General features: G+C 33.2%; 2 protein-coding genes across 2 annotated transcripts; both read right to left on the reverse strand.

Moving 5' to 3' along the window:
• Positions 1–391: 391 nt before the first annotated feature.
• On the reverse strand, positions 392–6,006 carry LOC145639693 (CBL-interacting serine/threonine-protein kinase 9-like). Its single transcript, XM_081691006.1, has 14 exons — positions 5,584–6,006; positions 4,864–4,926; positions 3,901–3,972; positions 3,642–3,749; positions 3,409–3,489; positions 3,222–3,275; positions 3,013–3,138; positions 2,841–2,930; positions 2,629–2,751; positions 1,993–2,100; positions 1,335–1,451; positions 1,170–1,226; positions 959–1,033; positions 392–848 (listed from the first exon to the last, which is right to left on the reverse strand). Exons 1-14 carry the CDS (start codon positions 5,758–5,760, stop codon positions 771–773), a joined length of 1,329 nt encoding a protein of 442 aa, XP_081547132.1. The 5' UTR covers positions 5,761–6,006; the 3' UTR covers positions 392–770.
• A 13,117-nt stretch (positions 6,007–19,123) lies between these two features.
• Positions 19,124–23,724, reverse strand: LOC145638644 (putative protein S-acyltransferase 12). Its single transcript, XM_081689631.1, has 7 exons — positions 23,057–23,724; positions 21,355–21,580; positions 20,921–21,012; positions 20,475–20,601; positions 20,294–20,379; positions 20,014–20,094; positions 19,124–19,625 (listed from the first exon to the last, which is right to left on the reverse strand). The coding sequence occupies exons 1-7, from the start codon at positions 23,258–23,260 to the stop codon at positions 19,509–19,511; spliced, it is 933 nt and encodes a 310-aa protein (XP_081545757.1). The 5' UTR covers positions 23,261–23,724; the 3' UTR covers positions 19,124–19,508.
• Positions 23,725–23,785: the final 61 nt, after the last annotated feature.

The raw sequence follows: 23,785 nt of genomic DNA on the forward strand, positions 1-23,785 counted from the left end.
CAACTTAGATTAGTTGTAACCTATTGTTTCTAGAGTATCTTATTGTTAATAGTCTGTTGAGTCTTAGTCTATCATTAGCTTAGTCAGTGTGTATCATTTAGCTTATTAATAAGATGTATCTTATACTGACAAAGTGTGCTTAAAAGCATGAACACATACTAGATTATCAAGTTGGATCAATAATTTGCTTATCGCATTTCTCTTGTTAGTTCAATCTCACAAATAAGAGCCATATTTTCTGCCCCAAAATAATTACAGGACTTACAATTTGCAGAAAAAGCCGAGACCATAGTTTCTAAATCCTTAATTTCACATTATTCGCATGTTTATAAGATTGTTTCAACATTATTCATCACCTGAGATAATTGTTTTTCTGGGGTTTGGGGGAAACTGATAATAATTCTTGAAGCAGTTAATTTGATTAGAATGGGATCTTGGCGATATTTGATCAATTACAAAAGTTTTAAAAGAAGTTTAAGCCTCCAAGACAAAGTTTGGTCGCCATACAAACAACTTCATCATTCATAGTTCAAATGAGATAACAATTTCATAGATTGGTGCACCACATCGCGCCCCTGGTTCAGTGGGGGGATGGTTAACCACCACATGACAATTGCATACGCTAGCGTCTAACATTTACAGCAACTCCATTTTTTGCATGGATGGCCCCATCTTCCCCCAGCCCCTTCCCTTGAATTAAAGGGATATATTGACACATTTCCGGAAAAAAATAAATTAATGGCCGGGGGTTGGAGGATCAAGGGTCGATTTCATAACTTTGAATCTTCATCATTTGAATCACTTTTCCAAACGACGTCTTTCAGTCCTGATGAGAAATTCTTGAAGAACTGTCATGGAACAACAACAAATGTACAGTGTTAGTTCTATGTAAACTACCTCAGGCTAAAAATATTATCAGAACTAATAAACACTGAAGTTTAAAAAGAAAGCTGCTTACCTTGTGAAATTCCAAAGTATCACCTCCAGTTTTACGCAACTCTACTACATGAAAAGAAGGCGCTACTTCAAACACCTGAGGTCAAGGAGAATGTAACGTATTAAAGATTGTCCCCAATCGAAGTTGTATTGATCTTCACAACTAATGATACATATAGTTGTATACAACAAGCAATATACATATATATATTAGATCAGATAAGAGAGGATACCTCTGTAGCCACAGAAAGGCGTCCCTTTCTTCCACTTGCATGACCTTGCAGCTTCATCTAGAAAGGATAAGAAAGAAGAAAACATATAAATCATGATTAACACAGGTATTGAGGCCAAGCATGCTACATCGAATAGAAAACTGATGAAGACAGAACGATAGTCACCTTATAATTTTGCTTACGAACATTGAAGTCTAAAGACTTTGCAGCTTCCTCAATCTTAGACACAATCTCATTTGCAGGGCATTGGGAAGTAAACCTTGTTTCTCGCTTTACAGTACCCTGTAAGGTAAATTTGAATAACAAAGAAGTTAATAACGAACTTGGTAAAATATATACAATTAAAGGAACAGCAAATATCAATTATGAAATAACTACTTTGGTTATCAAAGGTTAATAAAAAAAATTAGCATCCTGAAAGAGATAATGGTGAGACCAATTATAGAAAAGCTTGTCAAACCAGCCAAAGGCCTATCATCCCAAATTCCCAATGGCACTAACAACACAAAGCACGGTGGGTGAAGTCAGATGTATATATAGAGCTTTGAACATAAAAGTGCAATGAACCACTTGTAGGCTAATAGCAATTGCTCTAATATTGCAAAGAGTGTTTCTGTCTGTCAGATTCTTGATTTAAAAGGCGAACTCGATAGCCTACTACTACATACAAAGCTGCGCAACAAGTATTTATATCATGAACAATAATTTACCCTTGTATCCACTACTCTAATGACATCCAAATTTCCACATCTACCAATATTACAGCTTACTTCAGAATTGGTTATGAAGATAAAACTCTGCAAGATTAGTAAGAGAAACATACGGGTTCCCTATTGAAGAGACTGTCAAGACTGAAACCTTGTGACCCAGAAATAAGCTCAAAAGCATTCATTGATACAGGCTTCTCCCGTCTCTCTGTTACAAGATTTTCCTGCAATGAAAATAATACAAATGAGAAACCTATTCAAAATAATACTGTCAAAAGAATGTCACCATACCATAATAAGCTGATTTTAACTCTCCTAATTGTCTTAAAACGTTAGAGTAAAATTAATTATAAGTTTCAAGCTACCAAAATTGACACAAGCTAATTAACAAAAAGAATGTTCACATTTATTGGACTGAATAACATGACTCAAGGAATGTTTGATTAGTTTGAGGTGGTTTACTCGTTTTCACAAAACGCCATATATTTTTGAATGAGAAGATACAACTTGCTAGCTCACAAGGTTGCAAAAAGAGAGAAGATACAAGCTGATTAACAAAAAGAATGTTCACATAGTAACCCTTTTTAAACCACTAGCTAGCTCACAAGGTTACAGGTTGGAAACAAATCTATTCTATATCGCCATACTATGATGAGAAAAATAGCCTCTGTGATCACTATGGAAAAGAAAAGGAGTTTAGCTCTCGTAATCAGACCAGAATCCAAATCTAATATTACAAACATAATGCTCACCTCTGAGTCGTCAAAAGCAGCATCTACATCATCAAGATTCACATCACTTTCCTCAGCAAAACTCGGTGGATGGTAATCCTTTTTAAACCATTCATCTTGCAAAATTTCTGAGATTGTAATTCTCTGCAGACAGATAACATTCTCATTAAAGAGCGCCAACTTTGACCAAGTGTGAGTAGATGCACAAGAGTTATTCAATGATGGGATCTTACAGTCAGAGGATTAGGATCAAGAATATGTTTGATAAACTTCCTAGCACCAGAAGAAAACCATGAAGGAGTAACAAAGGAACCATTTTGGATCTGCAGTAGAAAAACAACTCCTGTCAATGATTTTTGTTAATAAGTAGTGCACCAGACGGTAAAAAATATCCTCAACGCTCACTTTTTTGTACAAATTCATGAGGTTTGGGTCATCAAAGGGCAAGTACCCTGCCATAAGGACAAAGAGAATGATCCCACAAGACCATATATCAGCTGCTGTACCGTCATAGCCTTTATCAGTGAGCACCTGATTGGAAATGCAGGAAATTAGAACACATGTAAATTTAACAATAATGGTAGATATAATACTGAGACTCTGCGAGTGGATACCTCAGGAGCAACATAATTAGGAGTTCCACAGGCAGTGTGAAGTAGACCATCTTCCTGCAAAATTCCAAAATACTATGTTTAAAAGTACTTTCAAAAGACAAGGGAAAATTCAGTTCAGCAATCAGCACTTAGGTATTCAACTGATAAACATAGGTCTTTATAAACACGAGAAACCAAGTATTCTTACCCTCACTTGCTGTGAAAATGCACTTAATCCAAAATCGGCAACTTTTAGAACACCATAGGAATCCAAAAGCAGATTCTCCGGCTGCAAATTAAATTATGTGTGAGATAGGGAGAAGAAGTAACCAATACAGAAGGACAAGTAGGCATGTTATTACTAGACTGCATGCAGATGGAATTTTCTCTCAAAGAAGGAAAGGAAAAACTATAATCAAAGAAAAAGAGGAGAAGAAAAACCTTTAAATCCCTGTGGTATACACCTCTGCTGTGGCAGTAATCCACGGCGTTGATTAGCTGCTGAAAGTACATCCTGGCTTTGTCTTCCTTAAGTCTGCCTTGTTTAGCCTGTACAAGAGTGAGCTCAGATAAGATTCCTTCTAAAACAGAACAATAGTACGTGGCATGATTTCATTCATACAGACATTTGTGTGCAAGAGAAATGCATTAATATAACCCATTCCGTACTAGGGAAGAAATTTTCATTAAAAGTACTCACAATTAAGTCAAAGAGCTCGCCTCCATCAACTAGTTCAAGAACAATATAGATCTTTGTTTTGCTTCCCATTACCTGTTCAGACAGACGCGATTAATCACATTCAGATTTCAGACACATGTTATCATTAGAAGTAAATACAACACGTTGGATTGCATCCTAAACTACGATGGAAAGAAATCAAGGAAGCAGCGAGGCAATATGACCTAGTACATTGCAGATTAAACTTCATAAAGACTCAACCAAGAGAATGTCACACAGATCGCTTTTAAACATTAATGATGCAATACTTATTTGAACCTACTTCACCCTTTTAGTACTGCAGCCATAAAATTAAGCACGACTGCAGGCTGCGATTACAGATACACATACATATGCACTTATCTAAGCAAAGAGAATCCCATTTGACATCTAACCGAAATTACATACAGTAGGCAGGCCTAGAAAAATCAACTTTTTTTTCACAATCCTGACCATTTGAAGACCAGTGAAGGAGTTAATATTGGACCGAATTTCATCTTTAGACTACCTAATCAACATTGTGCACCACATTTACCTCCGGCCCTTAGGCACTGTCTCAGCCTAATTGAATACGAAAATGCATGCCTTTACCAATGTTATTCAAAGTTTATCAAGCAAAGGTCTCTTTTATGTCAAAGACTCAAAGCTCTAAACTAAACCTCAGTTACATACTTGTAAATCATTCAACTTATGTTCGGCTTTGAAATGTAAATTCCAATCCTTGTCTTAATTTATCTAAACTTATTACAAGTAGATTAAGTTCGGAGAAGATCAATGCAGGACCTTTCTGTCTAATAAGTACATATAAGTTCATGAAAATTTTCCATGTCCTAGTTAAACAAAAGACCAATGTAACACGTCTTGATGAAGTTTACGTAAAAATTGTAACTTTTACGGATTACTCTATAATTTAAAGCATTGAAGAATAAACAAGAAGATTAGTACCTCATAAAGTTTAACCACATTAGGATGCTTAATCACCTTCATTGTCGAAATCTCCCTCTTTATCTGGTATAATTAAATAATATACATTAAACAAAAAAATTAATTATTGAAAATCATTTGTACGATAAAAATTATGCTCTATTATGATTACGGAATAATGTTAATAGAATATGCTTCAATTATTCTCATAACAATAACAATGAAAGTGAGAGTATAAGAAATCAATGATTCATACAAAAAATAAATATATGTACGGTCCGTATTGATAGTCAAAAATCAAATCAAAATAAACATCATAAACCAAAATAAAAATTATAAAGTGAGGATCTTTCGAGAATTACAGAGCATAAAATAATCATCCATTCAAATTTTGGATGTCATCATACCAGAATTAAAAAGTCTAATCATCCAAGATAATTTTTTTTTTTTGAAAAAAAAATCGTTCCCAGAATTAAATTATTTTTTAAAAAAATTAAAAGCAACCTCGTACGATATTGATGTATACTGATATTATACTGTATTGTTTATTCATGTAGATCAACCAACTCCAAATTAAAAAAATCAAAATTACAAATTAAAAAAGGTTGTTTATAAAGTTGGTTAAAAAAAATGTCAAATTTCAATAATCACAGATATTTTTTTAATAAATAATCGTAATCAACATCATCAAATAATAATTCAATTGTTAATCATAATTCAATTGAGAAGAAAAATTAAAACCTGTTCAACCATCTTGTGTTGGAGGAGATGTTCACGACTGAGAACTTTAACAGCGACAAAATCCGAAGTTTCAACATTTTTAGCTAATTTCACCTTGGCAAAGTTTCCCTCACCAAGCGTTTTTCCCAATTCGTATTTACCGACTCGAGTTCGAGTTGCCGGAGTTCTCCTGTTCATTCTCCGCCGATGATATATTTTTTTTTTTTTAATTTTTATGATTATTGATATATTTTTTTCAAATACAACAGATACACAAAATAGTTGTATGGTTTGTGTTTTGTAACTCCACAAAAATAAATATGAAAGAAATCAATGAGATATGGTATTTAAAAGAAATAAATAAATGAATTGATTTGGTTTGATTTGGTTTTTTATAAAAGGGGTATGTGTATATCAGGTATGGGTTTGTCTGGGGAAAAAATGGGGGGAAAAATGAATGAAATAAAAGAAGGAAATTAAATTGATAAGGGTGAAATAATAATTGAGAGAGGCCACAAAAATACTCGCACAGTACACGGTGTTGACGTGGCATGTGGGACCCAGGTTCATAAGTGAGTATGTTCCAAAAGTGGGGTCTTTTGGATTTTCAATCAAGTATTACCAAGATGGTCCTTACTCTCATTTTTTTAAGACAATCATCAATTTTGTGTTTGTTGACGACATCCACGTTTAAATTTGTCACATGATGTATCATTATCATCTGGTTAAATTTATCTATGATAATTAGAGGCTTCGTCTAATTAGGGGTGTGCATAATCGGGTTTAATGTATGAGTTTATGAGTCTAAATTTTTTTTCTTTTGAAAACATTGTGTGTCGGAATTTTAATAGGAAATTCGGTTTAATAATGTGATTGGAATATTTAGTTGTTTAAATTTGGATGTTTGTGATGAAATTTAATTATGAGATTTGTTGGAGTAATGAAACTTGATTGTACCTGTCGTACGTTTTTAAATGTATTTATTATGCATTAAATATAAAGGTGTTATTGTAACCATAGAACATGCAAGTTAAAGATATGTTTAATGTACAAATGTACAATATAGGCTATATAGCATTAACTTGTATTGTACCATTGTACGTAAATGTCTGTAATTTGTTAATTCAGTTATATTACTCCATACTTTGAAATATGAGCTGCTGACTTGTAATTGCAATAATCTGTATAATATGTTACACGGAGTAAAAAGTATTTAAATCCTCTAAACCAAATGTATCAGTATAACATGAAGGAGAAAAATCCACAATTTTATTTATTTATTTTTAATAGAAACATATCCACCTAATTCAACTCAACCATATCTGTCCTCCCATTTAAAATTAGCTTATCATGTCGAATTTTGAGTTTTAAAGTTTGTTACCAAGTAAGCATTCCATTATCCTTCTTTTGTAGGTGCTAAATTATTAGTCCATTAATTAAATAATTAGTCTTTTTTAAATCTCTTTCCATTTTCTTTGTTATTTGGAGCTGAGATAGAAGATCCGTTTTATAAGTTCATATATGTGTAACAAAGGCATTGACATAAACTTTTAGGTAAAATTTGTTTATGAATGTTTTTTTTTTTTTTTTTTTTTTTTTGAATAGATTTGTTTATGAATGTTAAATTGAGAGAGAATGATATAAATGTATGTGGTGAAGAGTGAGATAGAAAGAAATGATAATTTTAAAAGGAAATAAAACATTTGTTATACTACGTATATATCGTGTAACATTCATTTTTAATAAATGCTGCACAAAATGTGAAGCTGAGGTACTCCCTCCATTCCAGAATAATTAAAACGTTGGACTTTAGTTTTTTTTTTCTAACATAATAAAATATATTTTATTATAAAATATTGATAGAGAATATCCATAGAATATTCTCATCCTAGGTTTAGGATATATTTTGTATAAGATTATCTTTTATATCTGTACATATCTTATAGTTACCTAATATGATTAGGTTTCTCATTGTAACCCTATAAATATTGATCAATGGAAATCACTCTATCAAGGAGTTTATATTATCTGACATGGTATAACAGCTTAGGTTAGATCTTGGGATTATATACAAAAATTCTCACCCTGCCGGTGGGTTAGAAAATTAAACCCACCGGCGGGATATACAAAGTTTTTTATACTTCCGCAAACACACATATAGATTTTTTTTTTCTTTTCTCAAAGTTTTTTTTAGAATCTTTATGTAACCTTGCGCCTCCCACCAACAGTAGCAATCGCGAAAGCCTCCTCCATCATTGTTGGCAATCGCATACACTACCGCCTCCCACTACTGGCAGTAACCACATCTGCCAACCTACTCCATGTGCCGCACTCTATTTCCACCTCCCCATGACCAACAATGATTCTTACATTGCCTCATTGGTTTTTTTAACACATAATCACATAGATTTTGTTTGGGTGGTGGTATATCACAATAAGGTCAACTTTTGCACATCTCTTTTGCTATCAAGTTAGCTCATTTTATTGTTGCAGCACTTGGAATCTTTGTGGAGTATTACTTCTTGCTACCTGGTTTCTCTTCTGAGAATTGATTCATTTCAAGCGGTGGGATTTAATCTTTTCTTGCGCAATTTTATTTATTTTTCTTCAACTGTGATTTCACGTAGTAGTGTAGTGTCTTCTTCCCGATGATGGTTTGATCCCTTAGCTTCTTCTTCTCTGGATCTGCAACTTAGCCCAAGTCTGTGTGCGGCTCTTCTCCTTCTCCTCCGGCCTAGCAGTGCTTATCTCTACTCTATGTAGGTCGTGGTTGTTGCTTCTCTCGTCATCACCGACACATTTCTACTACTTTCTCTTTTGATCATGGGTTACTATACTATGCTTACCGTTCGATGCGTGATTCAGATCCAGTCTGAGCATCCGATTTTCTCCCGCTCTGACTGCGGGGGTGTGATAGAGAATATCCATAGAATATTCTCATCCTAGGTTTAGGATATATTTTGTATAAGATTATCTTTGATATCTGTACATATCTTATGGTTACCTAATATGATTAGGTTTCTCATTGTAACCCTATAAATATTGATCAATGGAAATCACTCTATCAAAGAGTTTATATTATCTGACAAATATGTTATTAGATACATATTAATATAGTCATTGTGGGATTGAACCTCCAAGCTCCAACTTCATGGTTGAAAAGATACACTCGTTTCTGAATTCTGATAGACCAAGCAAATTACGGATCAGACACGAGGCTACGAAGAGCTGAACAAATGAACAATACGGAGTAATACATTGGCCGAAAGAGAGGTGTGTACGTTCACGGATCACTACATTGTCATTGACTCATTGTACTGTACGTGATTTAGAAGAATATCAGTTATCACGTGGTAGCGTCTTTTCACATGCATTCTCTTTTGATTTTTGACTACTCCGTATCTTTGCTCTAAGACTCGTAAGTCGTAACAACTCCGTATTCAAGATTTCAAGACCAAGTACCGAGACCACATAACCTATAAATAGACAGACGTGAACTTTTAAGATATCTAAAAAAGAAACGAAGTATTGGTGTTTACTTATAATGACGGATGGATCTAATGAGGTCTAAATTAAATATAGAACTCGACTGGCAATATACATTCTCTAAATCTTGTGCTATATATGCCCCTTTGAAGTTTGAAACATCCAATATGCTATATGCCCATGTTAGAATAGATCTAGCATCTCTCTAAGTCCCTTGTTGTTATTAAGTCAATTGGAACGCCATAACTCATAGTGCATTTTAATCACAATGATCCAATAATAGCTAGTAGCATATACTTCTAAATTATTATGCAACAGAGAATCATAGATAAAGGATCCTCGTGTTTCATTATTAAAAGACATTGTCGATTGAAGGATAAGGTGATTTATAATATCATATGCATTGTTGGATTTGATGATGAGCATGGGGCTTGCTAGCCTGGAAAACATGTCAATGTTATCTTTTTTGTAACCTTATGTGTCCTCTTATACCCCATTTTATTGAATTTAATTAACATCAAACAAAATCATAAAGATATGCATGTCATAATTAATGCCTTACGTACATAGATCAGATCAAAGACTAATAGATTGAATAAAGTTGAACTCCATATAACGTACATAGATCAAAGACTAATAGATTGAACAAAGTTGAACTCCATATAACGTACATAGATCAAAGACTAATAGATCGAATAAAGTTGAACTCCATATAACGAGCGCAGTGTATTATTTGTATAAAATAAAATTGATATCTATACTTGTATACAGAGATCAGGGGGGAAGATGATTACACAAGTCTAAAAGAGATTCTGGTCCCAAAACTATATGAACAATAGGAGAAGTAGCTCATTGGCATTGTAAACTACTCTGATAGTTAACTCTATCTGCTTTTATCAATATAAAGCACTACATGCATGATTTGAAAAGGTAAGACTAACAATTCAACAATATCACACAAAATCACGCACGTAAAATAGATGATTCCATAAGAATTTTAATTCCATTACAAATTTACAACAAATATAACTATTGTTATATAAGCATGAAGCAAGATATGAACAATGACATGTCGTGTCTATTGTACGTAACTGTTAATATGGTTGCTCATCATTATCAAGAAAATAATATAAAATATTCCCTTTGTCCTAGTTGTATTTAGATAGAGTGTTTTATGTCAATGTGTCTAAAAACAGTATGTATGTTGATACAAAACAGCCGAGTATAGGAATATGCCGGGAAAGTGATTTTAAAAAAGAAAGATACAAAAAGGGAAATGAGATTAGTAAAGTAAAGACGTATAAAAATAGAGTTCCTAAAAATCTAAATTGTAATGAGGAAAGTGCAATTATTGAAAACGTCCAAATAACAGCGTCGCTTTACAAGGCTCTTTAATTTCTACAAATTCGGTACTTGACTACATCCATTTTTTCACCGTCCGTCATTCCGTATAATTTCATGACAAAATTGACAATAGTATTCTAATTCTAAGGTTTGTACTTTGTAGCAGTTGTTGTATAATCTTCCTCCACGTCATCCTTTTCATGACCATGCAAAGTCCACAAACTTTTTTGCAAAAAAAATTACTCATTATAGCGCGAAACTTTTGTTTTTTTTATGCAACTGTGCGAAACTATTAATACTAATTGTATTATTATTATTATTTTTTAAAAGGAAGTCGCATTGATTATATATATATAACTAAATTTATGTCAAGTTATATTTTCCGTTGTAAAAGTTACTCGATCCTTTAAATTATAATCATCATATATAAATTCAACAAGTTCAGTCTTTAATTTAATTGGTGATAGGTGAAATAGTTTACCTCCTAGTTATTTTTTCTCTATAATTTTGATATATGACAACTAAGGGTCTGTTCTAATTTATTGAATTGAGCTGAACTAAACTGATTGGAGTTGAGTTGAACTGAATTATATAGAGTTGAAATGAATTGTTAATAAGAGAAGAAAATTAGAAAATGAACTGATTGGAGCTTAACTGAATTGAACTGAACTGAACGAAATTAAGGTGAAGAGAAGGCCCTAATTCCGATTCATATGTTTTGTTAGACATTTGTCCATATTAACCTCGTAATATATTAGGATATTGTGTGTAAACCCTAAAATGGCACTGTATACATTTTTTTTTTTAGAAAAATGACAATGTATACATATACTCTGTGATTAATTATCAGAAGCCTTCACGGCTTCAGGGAGGAATTTCCTATCTTACAAATTACAATGTGGATGATTTTCCAAACTACTCATTGTTTGAAGAAAAAAGGTGGGCCAGTGGCCCAGAGTATTTTCTGGCCCAAAGAACAAAACAGGGCTGGTTGATTGGAATGGAATTCTGTTGACATATTGGAGGCGACAATTGGCTAAAATACAGTCCAATTCATGTGAAGCGCAAAGGGCTAGCTTATCGGTTTCTCATATTGGTCTCAAATAATCATACAGATCAATTCGTTCACATCCAGCCCATATGGATAAATAGAGTTTTGATAAATTAGGAGTTTTTCTTCTTCTTATATTATTAGAAAACCTATAAAGCCAATCAATTTAAAAATTTTCTAAATATTGCCACTCTCAAACATTTAATAGTTGGTAGGGCTTGAATTTGAAGTCACAAGGTGAATTCCCCACCAATATATTATTATTATTATTATTATTATTGAAAAAGCTAGTAAGTAGTAACATGGATATATAACCATATATATTTATTTATTTTTGACGACGGTAAGAAAAGGGGTTAGCCCTCGGTAACCCTGTGATAACAATATATTATGGAGTATACTTTATTATTTTTGTTGTCTAATAAATTATAGATGTGAATTATCTTGATAATAAAATAGATTTCACATTATATTGTAGTGTACGTATAACTTAACTTTTAAATTATACAAAGTATCATGGAGAATATTATTTCAATTTTAATTTAGCACTAGCTAAAGAAAGCTCTTATATGTGGTGAATGATATGATTTGAGAGTATGTCCTCACCTAGTTTTTGTAGTCAAATTTTGTTTGTTTATATATTGTCACAAAGGTTATTGTTAACTTGAATCATCACATGTTCTTAATTATAAAAGGTTGAGACTCGAGAGTATGTATGCGATAATTGTGTCGCAAAGTATAGTTGTATTATAAACTCAATACGCTAATAGGAAATGCAAAAGAAATTCAATAATCCAATGAAATTTTGATTAACTATTAATTACTTAATGACTAATACTCCAAATTAGGTCTATATGTACTCATGGGTGCATCGGTAATTATATATTGAGAGGGACAACTGATGAAAAAAATGTAAAAGTGAAAATGAAATTGGTTTTGATCATATACAAATATACAATCACATACCATCCACAAGTTGATAACATGCAGTACAATTGATGAAGATGGTTGTCTTTTTTTTTTTTTTCATCAAACACGCATTTATCCTATTTTATTAAAATTATCCCTAATTTCTCGTACAATCTATTATTGATGACTACTACATATATTATTTCTTCGTTCTTTGTTTATGTTAACCATCTAGACGCTAAAGATCTCCTTTTTTAAAAAAAAAAAAATAGATTTTTATTTTTACTCTTCAATTCTTTGACTCAACCTACTTTGATTTAAGCATTACTTTCATACTTTTCTTTAACCAAAATATAGTAATGTTTGTTAAAATGACCTCAATTCATTATATTTATGTTTTCTTTATATGGCTTCTAGTAGTTGATAATCAAAGACATGATAGTTACAACTACGCATTAGTAAGCAACTAAGCATGATAAATAAAACAAGATAACAACAACAAAAAAAAAAGAAAAAAAAAAAAAAAAAAAAAAAAAAAAAAACAAAGAAAGAAAGAAGTATATAGTTGAAGTCTTGAAGATAATAAAGGCTAAAGATGTGAATTTAGATGAGTTGCAACTAATAAAGAAAACAAAATTAAGAATTACAAGTTGCAAATGGTGGATCTTTCTAAAAATAATTTAATCAAACGGTCAAATAAAACTCCTCTCTAGAAGAACTACAATAATTGTAAATTTGTAATGAGGTATGACACTCATCCATGCATGCCCTATTTCATGATAATTATTCCATTCTATATTTTGCTCCACAACGAAGTCAAAATTATACCATGAGTCATAAATCATAAAACTTAATAAGGCGGCAAAATTAACAATTCTAAAGAGAGGATGACTTTCTCAAATACTTCCAATCTGAAAATATCCCAAAGAATCCAAGAATATAAAGATCGAGCACAAAGATAGATTTTGTATATTGTGCAGCACTTTGTTATAAACATGTCCAAATTAAAGCAAACTAATAGTAATAGCCTTACAAAATTGACATCCATTGAAAACGACCTTAAGAAAATCCAATCAAGAACTCTAGTTTACTGAAAAACTAATTAATCCAATCATTAGTGCTCAAACAATTAATCCTAGATTATCTGCTTAAACTTTTTTCAGCACTTTAATAAAGTAAAAAGGCAGGCATGCAACTAAATACAGTAGAATTACTTCATAAAAATATTATAAAGCAATTATATCTAGAATTTTCCTAACATTTGGCACATGAAGTTTAATTTGAATTGTAAAATACAAGTGAGTAGTTAAATTGCAAATCACCAATAGCGACTAAGGCCCTGTTTGGTTTGATGTAAAAGGTTTTCATGGAAAATGAATTTTCCATTTTTTCCCATTTTCCTTTGTTTGGTTTGTTAAGGAGTGGAAAACAATTTTTCAAGGGTGGAAAATTTCATCCTTAATGATGAAAAACATTTTCCTTCCAAAAACAAGGGAAGCCACATTTTCCTCTCTCCTCCTTACCTCTTTTTTTACTTCCCTCTCATTCATCCTTACATTTTCACTCTTATTTTTTATTTTTCTTGGACTTTTTCTTGTATGCAACCAAACAAAGGAAAACTAATTTGCAATTGTGTTTTTCCTTGAAAATATGTTTTCCATTGAAAATATTTTACATTAAACCAAACGGGGCCTAAATAAGAGCAGCCACATTAAATTGGTCCCATATTCATAAAATGAGATTAATTAACTAAAGTAAATAATGGGATTATATTTAAGTGGCGCAGGTGGGCTGCTAAGCCCAAAAACACAATCTACTTTAGGCCCACCATTCCACCAATGCGTATAAAACGACGAGTTTCAAGATTCTACTCGTTCGTTTAGAATTCAAAATTGAATTGATGGCGTTCCCACTAGGTTCACGAAATTAGACCAGTTATCGGAGGAAGTCTCAATCAGCTTGAGTCAAGATTGAACCATCTCACTCATTTAGGTCAAGTTTTCAACCTTTTTGATAGTGACTACTAGATTTTAGATTTTTAACCATAAGCTGGCTACCATTCCAATTGATGCCTCACTTATATAGTTATATTCCCTGTATTTGTTTTTGTCGTTATGACGTTATTTACTACCTCAGCTACTTATTGTGTACGACTTTTGAATTTTTTATATCATAAAAATAATACGGAGTACCTTAAAATTGCATATTATTGTAATATGTAACGGAGGTAATACAAATATAATTGCTCTTGAGTACATGTTATAATTTTGTGAGACCAAATAATCATTAACAAACTTGCGTGCATAATTAAAACAAAAACGGCAAGGAGCACGACTGCACGAGTATAACTTATGCACTAATTTTAATCTTTGGTTATATGAAGTACAGAGTATGAGTTCAAATTAATTTTCGTGAAAAGTAGGAGTGCTATGCAAATTTAGATTAAAAGAAAAAAAAAATTAATAAAATATTTAGAATGGTTGAAACTTGAAAGATAACAGATTACGCGGCTATATATTACGCCAGTATGTACAACAATAGCACGGCATGAATTCTGATAATAATTAGGGAAGATCATGCCATGCCACATGACTACAAAAAATCAATTAACAGTTAATTAATCACCACCTAATTAATTACACAATTCACTAATATAGTATTGAGTAAAATCTGATCGAAAACATCTTTCCTCAGATACGACCATTATTTCCAAGTCGTCAGTGACAAGCAGCCTATTGTTAGACTTGGAAAAAAAACCCCACTTTTGAAACGTAACTCATTGGAAGTGTGAGTTTACTTATTTTTAATACTATTATAAACGTATAATATATGCTCATACAAAAATGACCTGTTTGTTAAAAACTTAATTGAGTAACACTCTCCTCTTATGCCTCACAAGTCACACATTTATCCTACCTCAAACAAACCCAAACAACGTTCCTGGTAAATACCTCTAAATGAAAGTACTTGATATGCTTAAAGTCGTTGATCATTTGTAGGAATGATCGATCTTTAAGGTAAGGTTGTGTACATCTGACCTATCTGAAAGCGAGTTTTTAGTTCACATTGTATATTTCGAATGTATTTGATGGGAGTTGAGAGGAATGGTGTAGAAGAGGTTCCAAGGAAGAGGAAGATACAAAAAATCCTAGCTTTATTATTGTTAGCAACTTTGGTAAGCATGATTGGAGGGGTAGTTTTGGTATATTGGGTTATAAAATACCACCCAAAAAACAGAGAATTGTGGATGGTTCCTTTTGGGTTGGTGTTGTTCACTACTCCTCCGCTTGTTTGGTTCATCTCTATTGCTGCTGATTTTTGCTGCCCTAAAGAAGAACAACTCGCTGATTTGGAGCTTAGTCATCAACTCGCTGTCGGCTCGCTCAGTCAACCGGTTCAAGACATGGAAAGGAGATGATTGCTTGATCAAAGGACTCAAATTTCAATATTAAAAGGTGAATATGAATGTATTTTGAATACTGGATTTTTTTTTTTCGTTAATTCTTATTTTAGGAATATAGATTCTGTGTTTAGAATCTATCAGTGACTAGTTACTGTTAATATAAATGTTTTAGGCTGTGTCCTAGATTAGTTTCGTAACTCAATTATCACAATTCATACACTTTCCTTTGTTCGGATTTGGTTGTTAGGATGACTGACATGAAACAGAGGAAGGGTGCAAATTTTAAGGGATACTTAAAATTTGAAAGTCGAGGCAGTGTCAAATTATATGTTAGTACTCGTCCTAAGATATAATTTAAGACATGTTTGATCACACAAACCTTGCGTTACTTAAACAGGCAGGTCAATCACTCAATCTAATGCTAATTACTGATCATTGTCATCATGTACATCCAAGCTATTATGCTAATCCTTGGATTAGTTTTGCCTTCGGCGTGCGTGCAGAGGTTAATTAACTGTAACGTTTGAGCTAGAACCAACACATTACATCCCACCAATTACGAGTACTAAACTTTTATTTTCAACCGTGCTTAAATCGTTATATGAATTATTGTTTTTCGATTTTTACATATATACTCCCTCTACTTCTAAAATTCGTTAAGTCGTTTTAAAACTCAATTTTGCATTACAATTTTTTTTTTTTTTTTTCCGTAATCTCCATAAAAAAATTTACCAATATTCTATTTCTCTTACTTTATACACTTTTTTCTAATCTAAACTCACTTTTTGTCTTCATGCATAAAAACAAGTGAGTCGGAGTATAATAAAACACACTTATGTGAGATTAGTATTGTGAATGACTACATTAGCTCACCATCACTGCAATAAAATCAGCAATTGACCAATTGAGAATATTTAAATATCGAAGAGCAAATAGATAAATAAAATCTATAATTCTCAATTAATATTCCATAAAAAGGAGCAATAATTCTAGTATTTAGAAATAATATTGGTTAGAAAAAGAGGAAGTTGTTGTCACAGGCTTACAACCTTCCCCAGTAGAAGGCTGTACCAGTGAATTAATAAGCTTAATAATACTCTGCTTTTGCTTCCGAATCAAATAGCCCTTAATTCAAGGTGAGCGCTACCACTAGCACGCCATATAAATCATCACATATAGTGACTCCCTCCATAAAAAAGATACAGTAGTATCTAAAAAATAGACCCTTACTATTTATTTAATTACTAATTGTGTCACACAGAATTATTTTTTTCATAAAAGTATTATAGTAAAACCTATGTTAAGAAAACTTTAATCCTACCGAAGAGACCCTTAAAAACAGCATAATCACAGCATGTTGTTTGAAGGAAACAATAACCGGCTAAAAAGTCTTTTTTTTTTTTTTTTTGAAAGAACGGCTAAAAAGTCATTAATGTGCCCACACATACCCCATGTCTTCATTTCATTTTCACTAACGTTTCGGAATCTATTTTTCAATCCACTTCTATTCGATGTAACTTGAGCTTCCCATTAGAGGTATCGTAAGAATCCTAACTTAAGTACGAGTACTATTTTTTAGGATACGTTAGTAGCTTTTCCATTGTTCGAATCAGCTCTTGTCAAAAAAAAAAAAAAAAAAAAAAAAAATTGTTCGAATCAATTGTCTAATAATCTAATCTTTTCATTTGACATACGGTACATTCAGAATGCTACACAATATGGAATACAAAATACAAAATTGAATGACTAGCAATCTAGCATAATTAGAATAATTTTCATGTTTCTAAGATTGTTTTAAAGGTGACCATGCATATTGACTTGCATGATATCAAATTATCAATGCATAATAATTACCAATTAAAATGGAAAAACATCGAAGTATACAACAAAAGTCATGCTTGGCCAAAATTGAGAAAGCCCCAAGTAATAGTCGAAGGAAAGTATAATGGTCCATTTACATGAAATTTAACAGCTTCATATTAAAGGTCCAAAATTGATTCAAGGTTTTATGCTAGACAAATAGTTGTAGACCATAACAAAAGTCAAAGGTATAATGCTTAGATGCAGCGTATAGAGCAAAGGGGGGAAAACGAATAGCATTGAATATTGTCTAAGGTGAAGTGTACGACACCAATTTTGATTTCGGGTCGAGGAGTACGGGATTCTGAGCCAATGAAGGTTCACGTCAGAAACTACAACATATTGCCAGACCCCCTTGCAAGAGGCTGCATAGGACAGCGTTATATGAGCCAAGGGTACTTAAAAGTCATTTTGCGAGCGCAATTGTAGTTTCCTTTATTTCGAACTTGTAATTGGTTCTTTTGTCTTTGTATTGTTCGATTACGATCTCTTATGTAAGTGTCGTATGGCTTATTATTAATGAATTTTTATCTCCCCCCTTCAAAAAAAAAAAAAAAAGTCCATTCCTTTAATGTATACATGCTCAAGGGGAAGTAATTAAAGGACCACATGATTTTAGGAAAAGACAATTTTGCATGAATTGGAACCTTCTGCAAGAATAATCAGCAAATTCGTAACTTAACCAATTAGCCATATCTTACCTAAATCTAATACGGAGTACATTGTAACTTATACGAAGTATAACCTAAATTGTAAACCCAACCATTACGATGCAAATTCTAACGGGCTAACAAGACATGTTTGCCCTAGCGTATCATGGACCTAGTTCTTGGAGTGGCCAACGCGAGATGAACTTAGTCATGCCTTCGGAAGTCTCAACCCACAATTACCACATCTAATTCCATGCTTATTATAGATGTTCAAGGTTTATAGTACTCATACCTTGGAAATAAGCTAAGATAGATATTAATATCTTATAGTCAGATTGTTCCCATTGTAAGTGATGACTGAGAAAACTCTTAGTCAAAACCAAAGGTGTGTCATACAAAATTATTGTTTTGGAACTATCAAACTCTAAATTGTGTTGGATATCAAACACCTTGTTTTTTAGTGTAGACCAAACATCTAATATTAGTCAACAGACCAGTAGTCCAGTATGCTTGCCTTTTCAATCTGTTCCCATCAACATGAAGTATATTACTTCGTATTCAGTACTGTAAGAGTTTTAAACACCTTGAATTCTTAAACAGCCTGACGGGAAAAAAAGGTAAACTGACTCCGCTGCTGCGAGTCAACTTACCTCCTTTCCTGTATATATTGCAAGAATTCAAGGAGAGTTAAAGCTTTGCCCTTAAATCCATTGCACGAAAACATGATAATGGATTCAATAACTGTTTGAAACTAAATCCCAACATGCCAGCCACTTGGTTTAACGGCAAAGTCTTATGTGTGGCGCAGGGTTCACAGTTTGTGAGGAATGATATCACATGAGACTTGCTGCAAAGGATATAAAACATCTGCATGACAAATTCATACAAATCTGAAGCCTGGAGAAAGAACTGCAAGGGATAATGAGCAGTATATGCAGAAGACGCTAGTAGTATCACACGTCCACACTCGTGACACTACAATATAAATTTTAAGGAGGGAAGATAAATTTTCTACACTCAAGAATGAATGTAACAGACTAACAGTTATCACCTACTTGTATTTTTGACAATGATGATGTAAGAGGAACTATCACATAAACAAGTATTATGGAACAGGTTTGCCACTCCAGCCGTTGCAATAATGGTGCCGCACTCAAGTTCAAATATTACAATGGCGTCATCTGGCTGGTGTGATGGCACCCTCAACAACACTAGGGTCAACTAATGTTTAGTCACCAGCTTTTTACGACTCAGAATCATCACGCACAGGAAAATGTGTGCCTTGTAGCGAGGGTACATTGTCTAAATCATCCTTTGTAAACATTGGAAGAAACCATAGCGCTTTTTTCGTGCCAAAGACCTGCAAAATTGTTACAGAAATGTGAGCCTTTTAATAAATCAAGCCAAAAAAACTCAACCAAAACATAATATTTTTAATTTAAGTTCAAGTTGCGTCATCTTTTGCCACCCCAAGCATTCACGAAACATGGAGGTCAGGAACTTGAAACAGAAGGAACATAGAAAAATACTCCAGATATAATTCAGTTTGTTGAAATAAAAGTAAAATAGGCTTCTTGAAGAACTAGAAACATACTATAGTTAAAATTTGTTTATTTAGTTGATCAGTTAGAGTTAGTAATACCCCGCATTGTTTTAATAATACGATGTAAACAAAAACAACAAAATTAAATTCATTCTTCTGCAATGCAACTTTAAGAGAAAAGGAAGGAGAAGCAAAGTCCAATAACCTCCTCAACATTCTTTCTCCAACCCAAGTCATACTTCCATCTGGATGCCGTTTCCTTTTTATCCCTCTTCTTCTCATAAACCTGGAATATAAAATACAAGCTCAAATAAGTTACAGTATAGTACCAATCTATCAGGTGGAGTGGCAATAGCACATTAGGAAGTTATAAATTATAAGTAATAATACACCACAAAACTTATAAGATCAAAGTCAAAAACAGCAACAACAAAGCTCAATAGTTAAAATTTAGGACAGTATTAAGTTACTAGGGCTCTCCATACCTCGATAGTTGTTGTGTTGCTCCAAAGAAGTGTTGCATGCATGATCACAAAACAGAGGAGACTAAGGGCAAAGGCCAAATTTAGAACTGCATTAAGTTACAACATCTGTAAGAGAAATCGAAAAGATGAGAATGCTGAAATATGTAAATAATGACATGATCAGTGAGAGCAAAACCCTTACCAAATGCCAAAACCATGACTGCCAGATTACCGGGAGAGGCAGAATGTTTCCTTGCTTCTCCAAATAAAGCAATAACTTTAGGAAGCAATGCAAATGTGTCCAATGTTGTCTCCAGAAATGTATATATCTAAACAGAAAACCAGGAGGATTAGAGAGGACACAAGGAAGTCAATCCCATAAATTAATTGCCAATATTGTTCAAAACATACTCGCAAGCAGTATTATTATTCACCATCAAAAGAGATCGTTACACTAAAATGAAATCACAATTCAAAAGGGTTCTTCAAGACAACAGCCATTTTAACTCAGACAAGATACATCATCACTTTATCAGTCAATTCCAACACTCAATTCAGGGGAAAAAAAATAAATAAATAAAACCTTCCTGCCATGAAAAAGTAGAAACAAAAGAATATATATTAAAATGACAGAGATTAGAGACTTACAAGAAATAAGAGGAAGAACTTGTAGTTGCGTGCCCCAACACAATTAACTACCCATACACAATGGTGATCCATTTTGAGAACACACTTTTGGCCTATACAAACAAGCAGTTATAATTAGTTAAAGTCCCTCAACAACAAAAAAAAAAAAAAAAAAAAAGGAAATTAAGTAAGAACTATTCAGCCTGATATAAATTAAAGAACAAAGGATAAAGATGTGTTATAGGTGGAGCATTAAAAGCCAGTATCAATTATTTCAATAGAAGTATGGAACAGAATACAAGCAAGTACAAGTATGTGTTGCCCACAACACTAGAATGGGAAGAATGCGCAAATGCAAGTGTTTGCTTCACTTTTTAATAAGATGCCACAAAAAAAGAAAAAGAAAAGACAGGAAACAACCGTGAAACTAAAGCCAAAATATTGGAGTAGCTTACAGACAGAACAATGGTGGCAACGTGGTGGCCTGGGATTCTGACATCGACTACAATACCCCACAGTTGATCTTCGCTCTGATACATTTGATGCAGGCCGTGGAGTTGCTACAGATGAAGATGAAGTACCTTCCTCCAGATTAACATCCAATACTGGAGCCCAGTTTTGAGGTATAGAACCAGGATCTCGGAAGACTACCATAAAGTAGCTCCAGGTTAACAGTATAAGCTACAAAAGGAGTAGTCTACAAACAATCAGAATAACCAATTACAAACAATACGTATAAGCTACATCAACAAACAGCAACAAACATACAAAATGATATTTATAGCAAAAAAGGAATTTATCAAGCTCACAACTTTGCTTATTGGTACATTCACTAAATGCAATCCATTAGTCCGATGCCATTGCTATTAGGTATTTCTATACATCTTGAGCACAAATGTTTAGCAATCTTATGAATTCAAATAGGATTAGTAAGGATGTGCGTTGTCAGACACAATACTACATTGAGTTCATAGCCCTATATGATTCTCTTCAAAATTCATGTTAGAATTTTCTTAAACTCAGTTAGTGTGACACACAGAACTAATGCAGAGAAGAATTAATACAGACGAGGATTCCAAAAACTCTGATAACATTAAAAGAAGTCTATGATGTCACTGTAAGAAGCCAAGTGCTCTCTTCCTCTCTTCTAGTGTTTTCTAAATTTTTGACCGTTTAGGCCGGAAATAGTCTTGTTTTTCTTTAATTTATTCATGTAAACCATTCAATTTATTCATGTAACAACTCCACCTCTTTGGTTGCATGCTGACCTCTAGAACCATAGCATGCCCACTTCACAAATGGAGAGTACATAAAACCTCTTGAACTTTCAAAGACAATTACTTGATGGTTTCAGCCCAAATCAATGTCCTTCGTTTCTCGAAATTTATAGATCATGCTCACTCCTTTGCGAACTACGTTACAAAGAACCAAGGGCGTGAACTGACAAGTACTAAATTGAGCGTTCTGTATGGTTTAGAGTAACGTGATCTAAGAGCACAAATCTCAACACCTAAGACTCCAAGGAGGACAATTCCGAAAAAATAGCCAATTGGCAAATCAAGCCAATCACTTTGACAAAGAGATAATACTATAAAGTTGACATCTTTCCATCCAACCAAATTAGCTGCAAACTGATAACTATTCAACTTATGTTCATCATCTCTTACCAATAAACCTCTAAAATCTAAACACTCACACTACCTTCACCCCAGCCCCTCTTTCTATTCCACCAACTTCCTGCCAAAATTGAACTTTGATCACTCATCAACCTTGTAAATCTAGACTCGATTAGTAGGAGTGGGATTGGGTCTAGATTTACATCTTAAACTCCTAAACCCTGCCAACCTTGTAATCCTATCAATTGAACTATTCCCTCCTCTCAAATATAAAACTTTACCAATTATACCAAAACTTGTAAAAGTTATCACCTTTCCAACCAATTATAGATCCCTAACATGGCAATTGGCAAAAACAATCAATATAATCATCTCCACAAAATCATAACCAAACAACTAAAATACGGAGTACCAAAATCATAACCAAATCAAGTAGTAAATTTAACAATGAGAATAACTAATCATCAATCAAACAGGAATCAGAAAACAACGCTAATTCAAATGAACGGATGATGAAACAGTAAAGAATCAGCAAACTCACAAGAACATGGAAAAGAAGAACAATGAATGCAGCCAAAACCGCCGGAGCACCACCGTGGATCAATTTGGGCCCCCAAACAAGAACGATAACGGCCCAATAAGAGAGGGCAATGATACCCAAAACCATAAAGATCATCAGGTAGCCCAAGTAACGGAGCCCCGAACAATACTTAAACGGGTTAATATCCATTGTTCGTCGGAGCATCCGATTTTGGGGGACTGAGAGAAGAGGCTGGGATTTAGTTCTTCTGGGTTGAAACAGCGATTTGCAGAAATCTGAAGCCAGGATTTATTTATTTGTGTTTCTAATTTGGGTCGTTTATTTTCAGTTGGAAAGTTGTTTTCTTGATTTGCGAAAACCAAGGAATAATCTTGGTTGGTTTTCTAAAAAAATTGAATCTTGGTTGGGTTTCTAAAAAAATTGAATCTTGGGAAGTTTGATTTGAAGATTGGTTATTGTGGGGAAGAAGAAAATTAGGGTTATTTTGGGAATATTTATGGAAGTAATCAATGAATCAATGGCGGATTATGAAGAAAGTAAGCCATGAACAGTTTATAGGGAGTAGTTGAAAACCAAATTTGGGAAATGTAGAGCCCTGTCACCAAAGGATTCTATGCCTGTCACATCACGCAACTCAATTTGTCTTTGATTTCAGGCCCTGTGTTTTTATTTTTAGACTCAATTTTAAATTATGAGTATCAATCTAGGTTAGCTCAATTTTTATTTAGA

This window comes from Chenopodium album, chromosome 7 (genome assembly GCF_948465745.1).
Source record: "Chenopodium album chromosome 7, dcCheAlbu1.1, whole genome shotgun sequence".
In the NCBI taxonomy this organism is placed as follows: Eukaryota; Viridiplantae; Streptophyta; class Magnoliopsida; order Caryophyllales; family Amaranthaceae; genus Chenopodium; species Chenopodium album.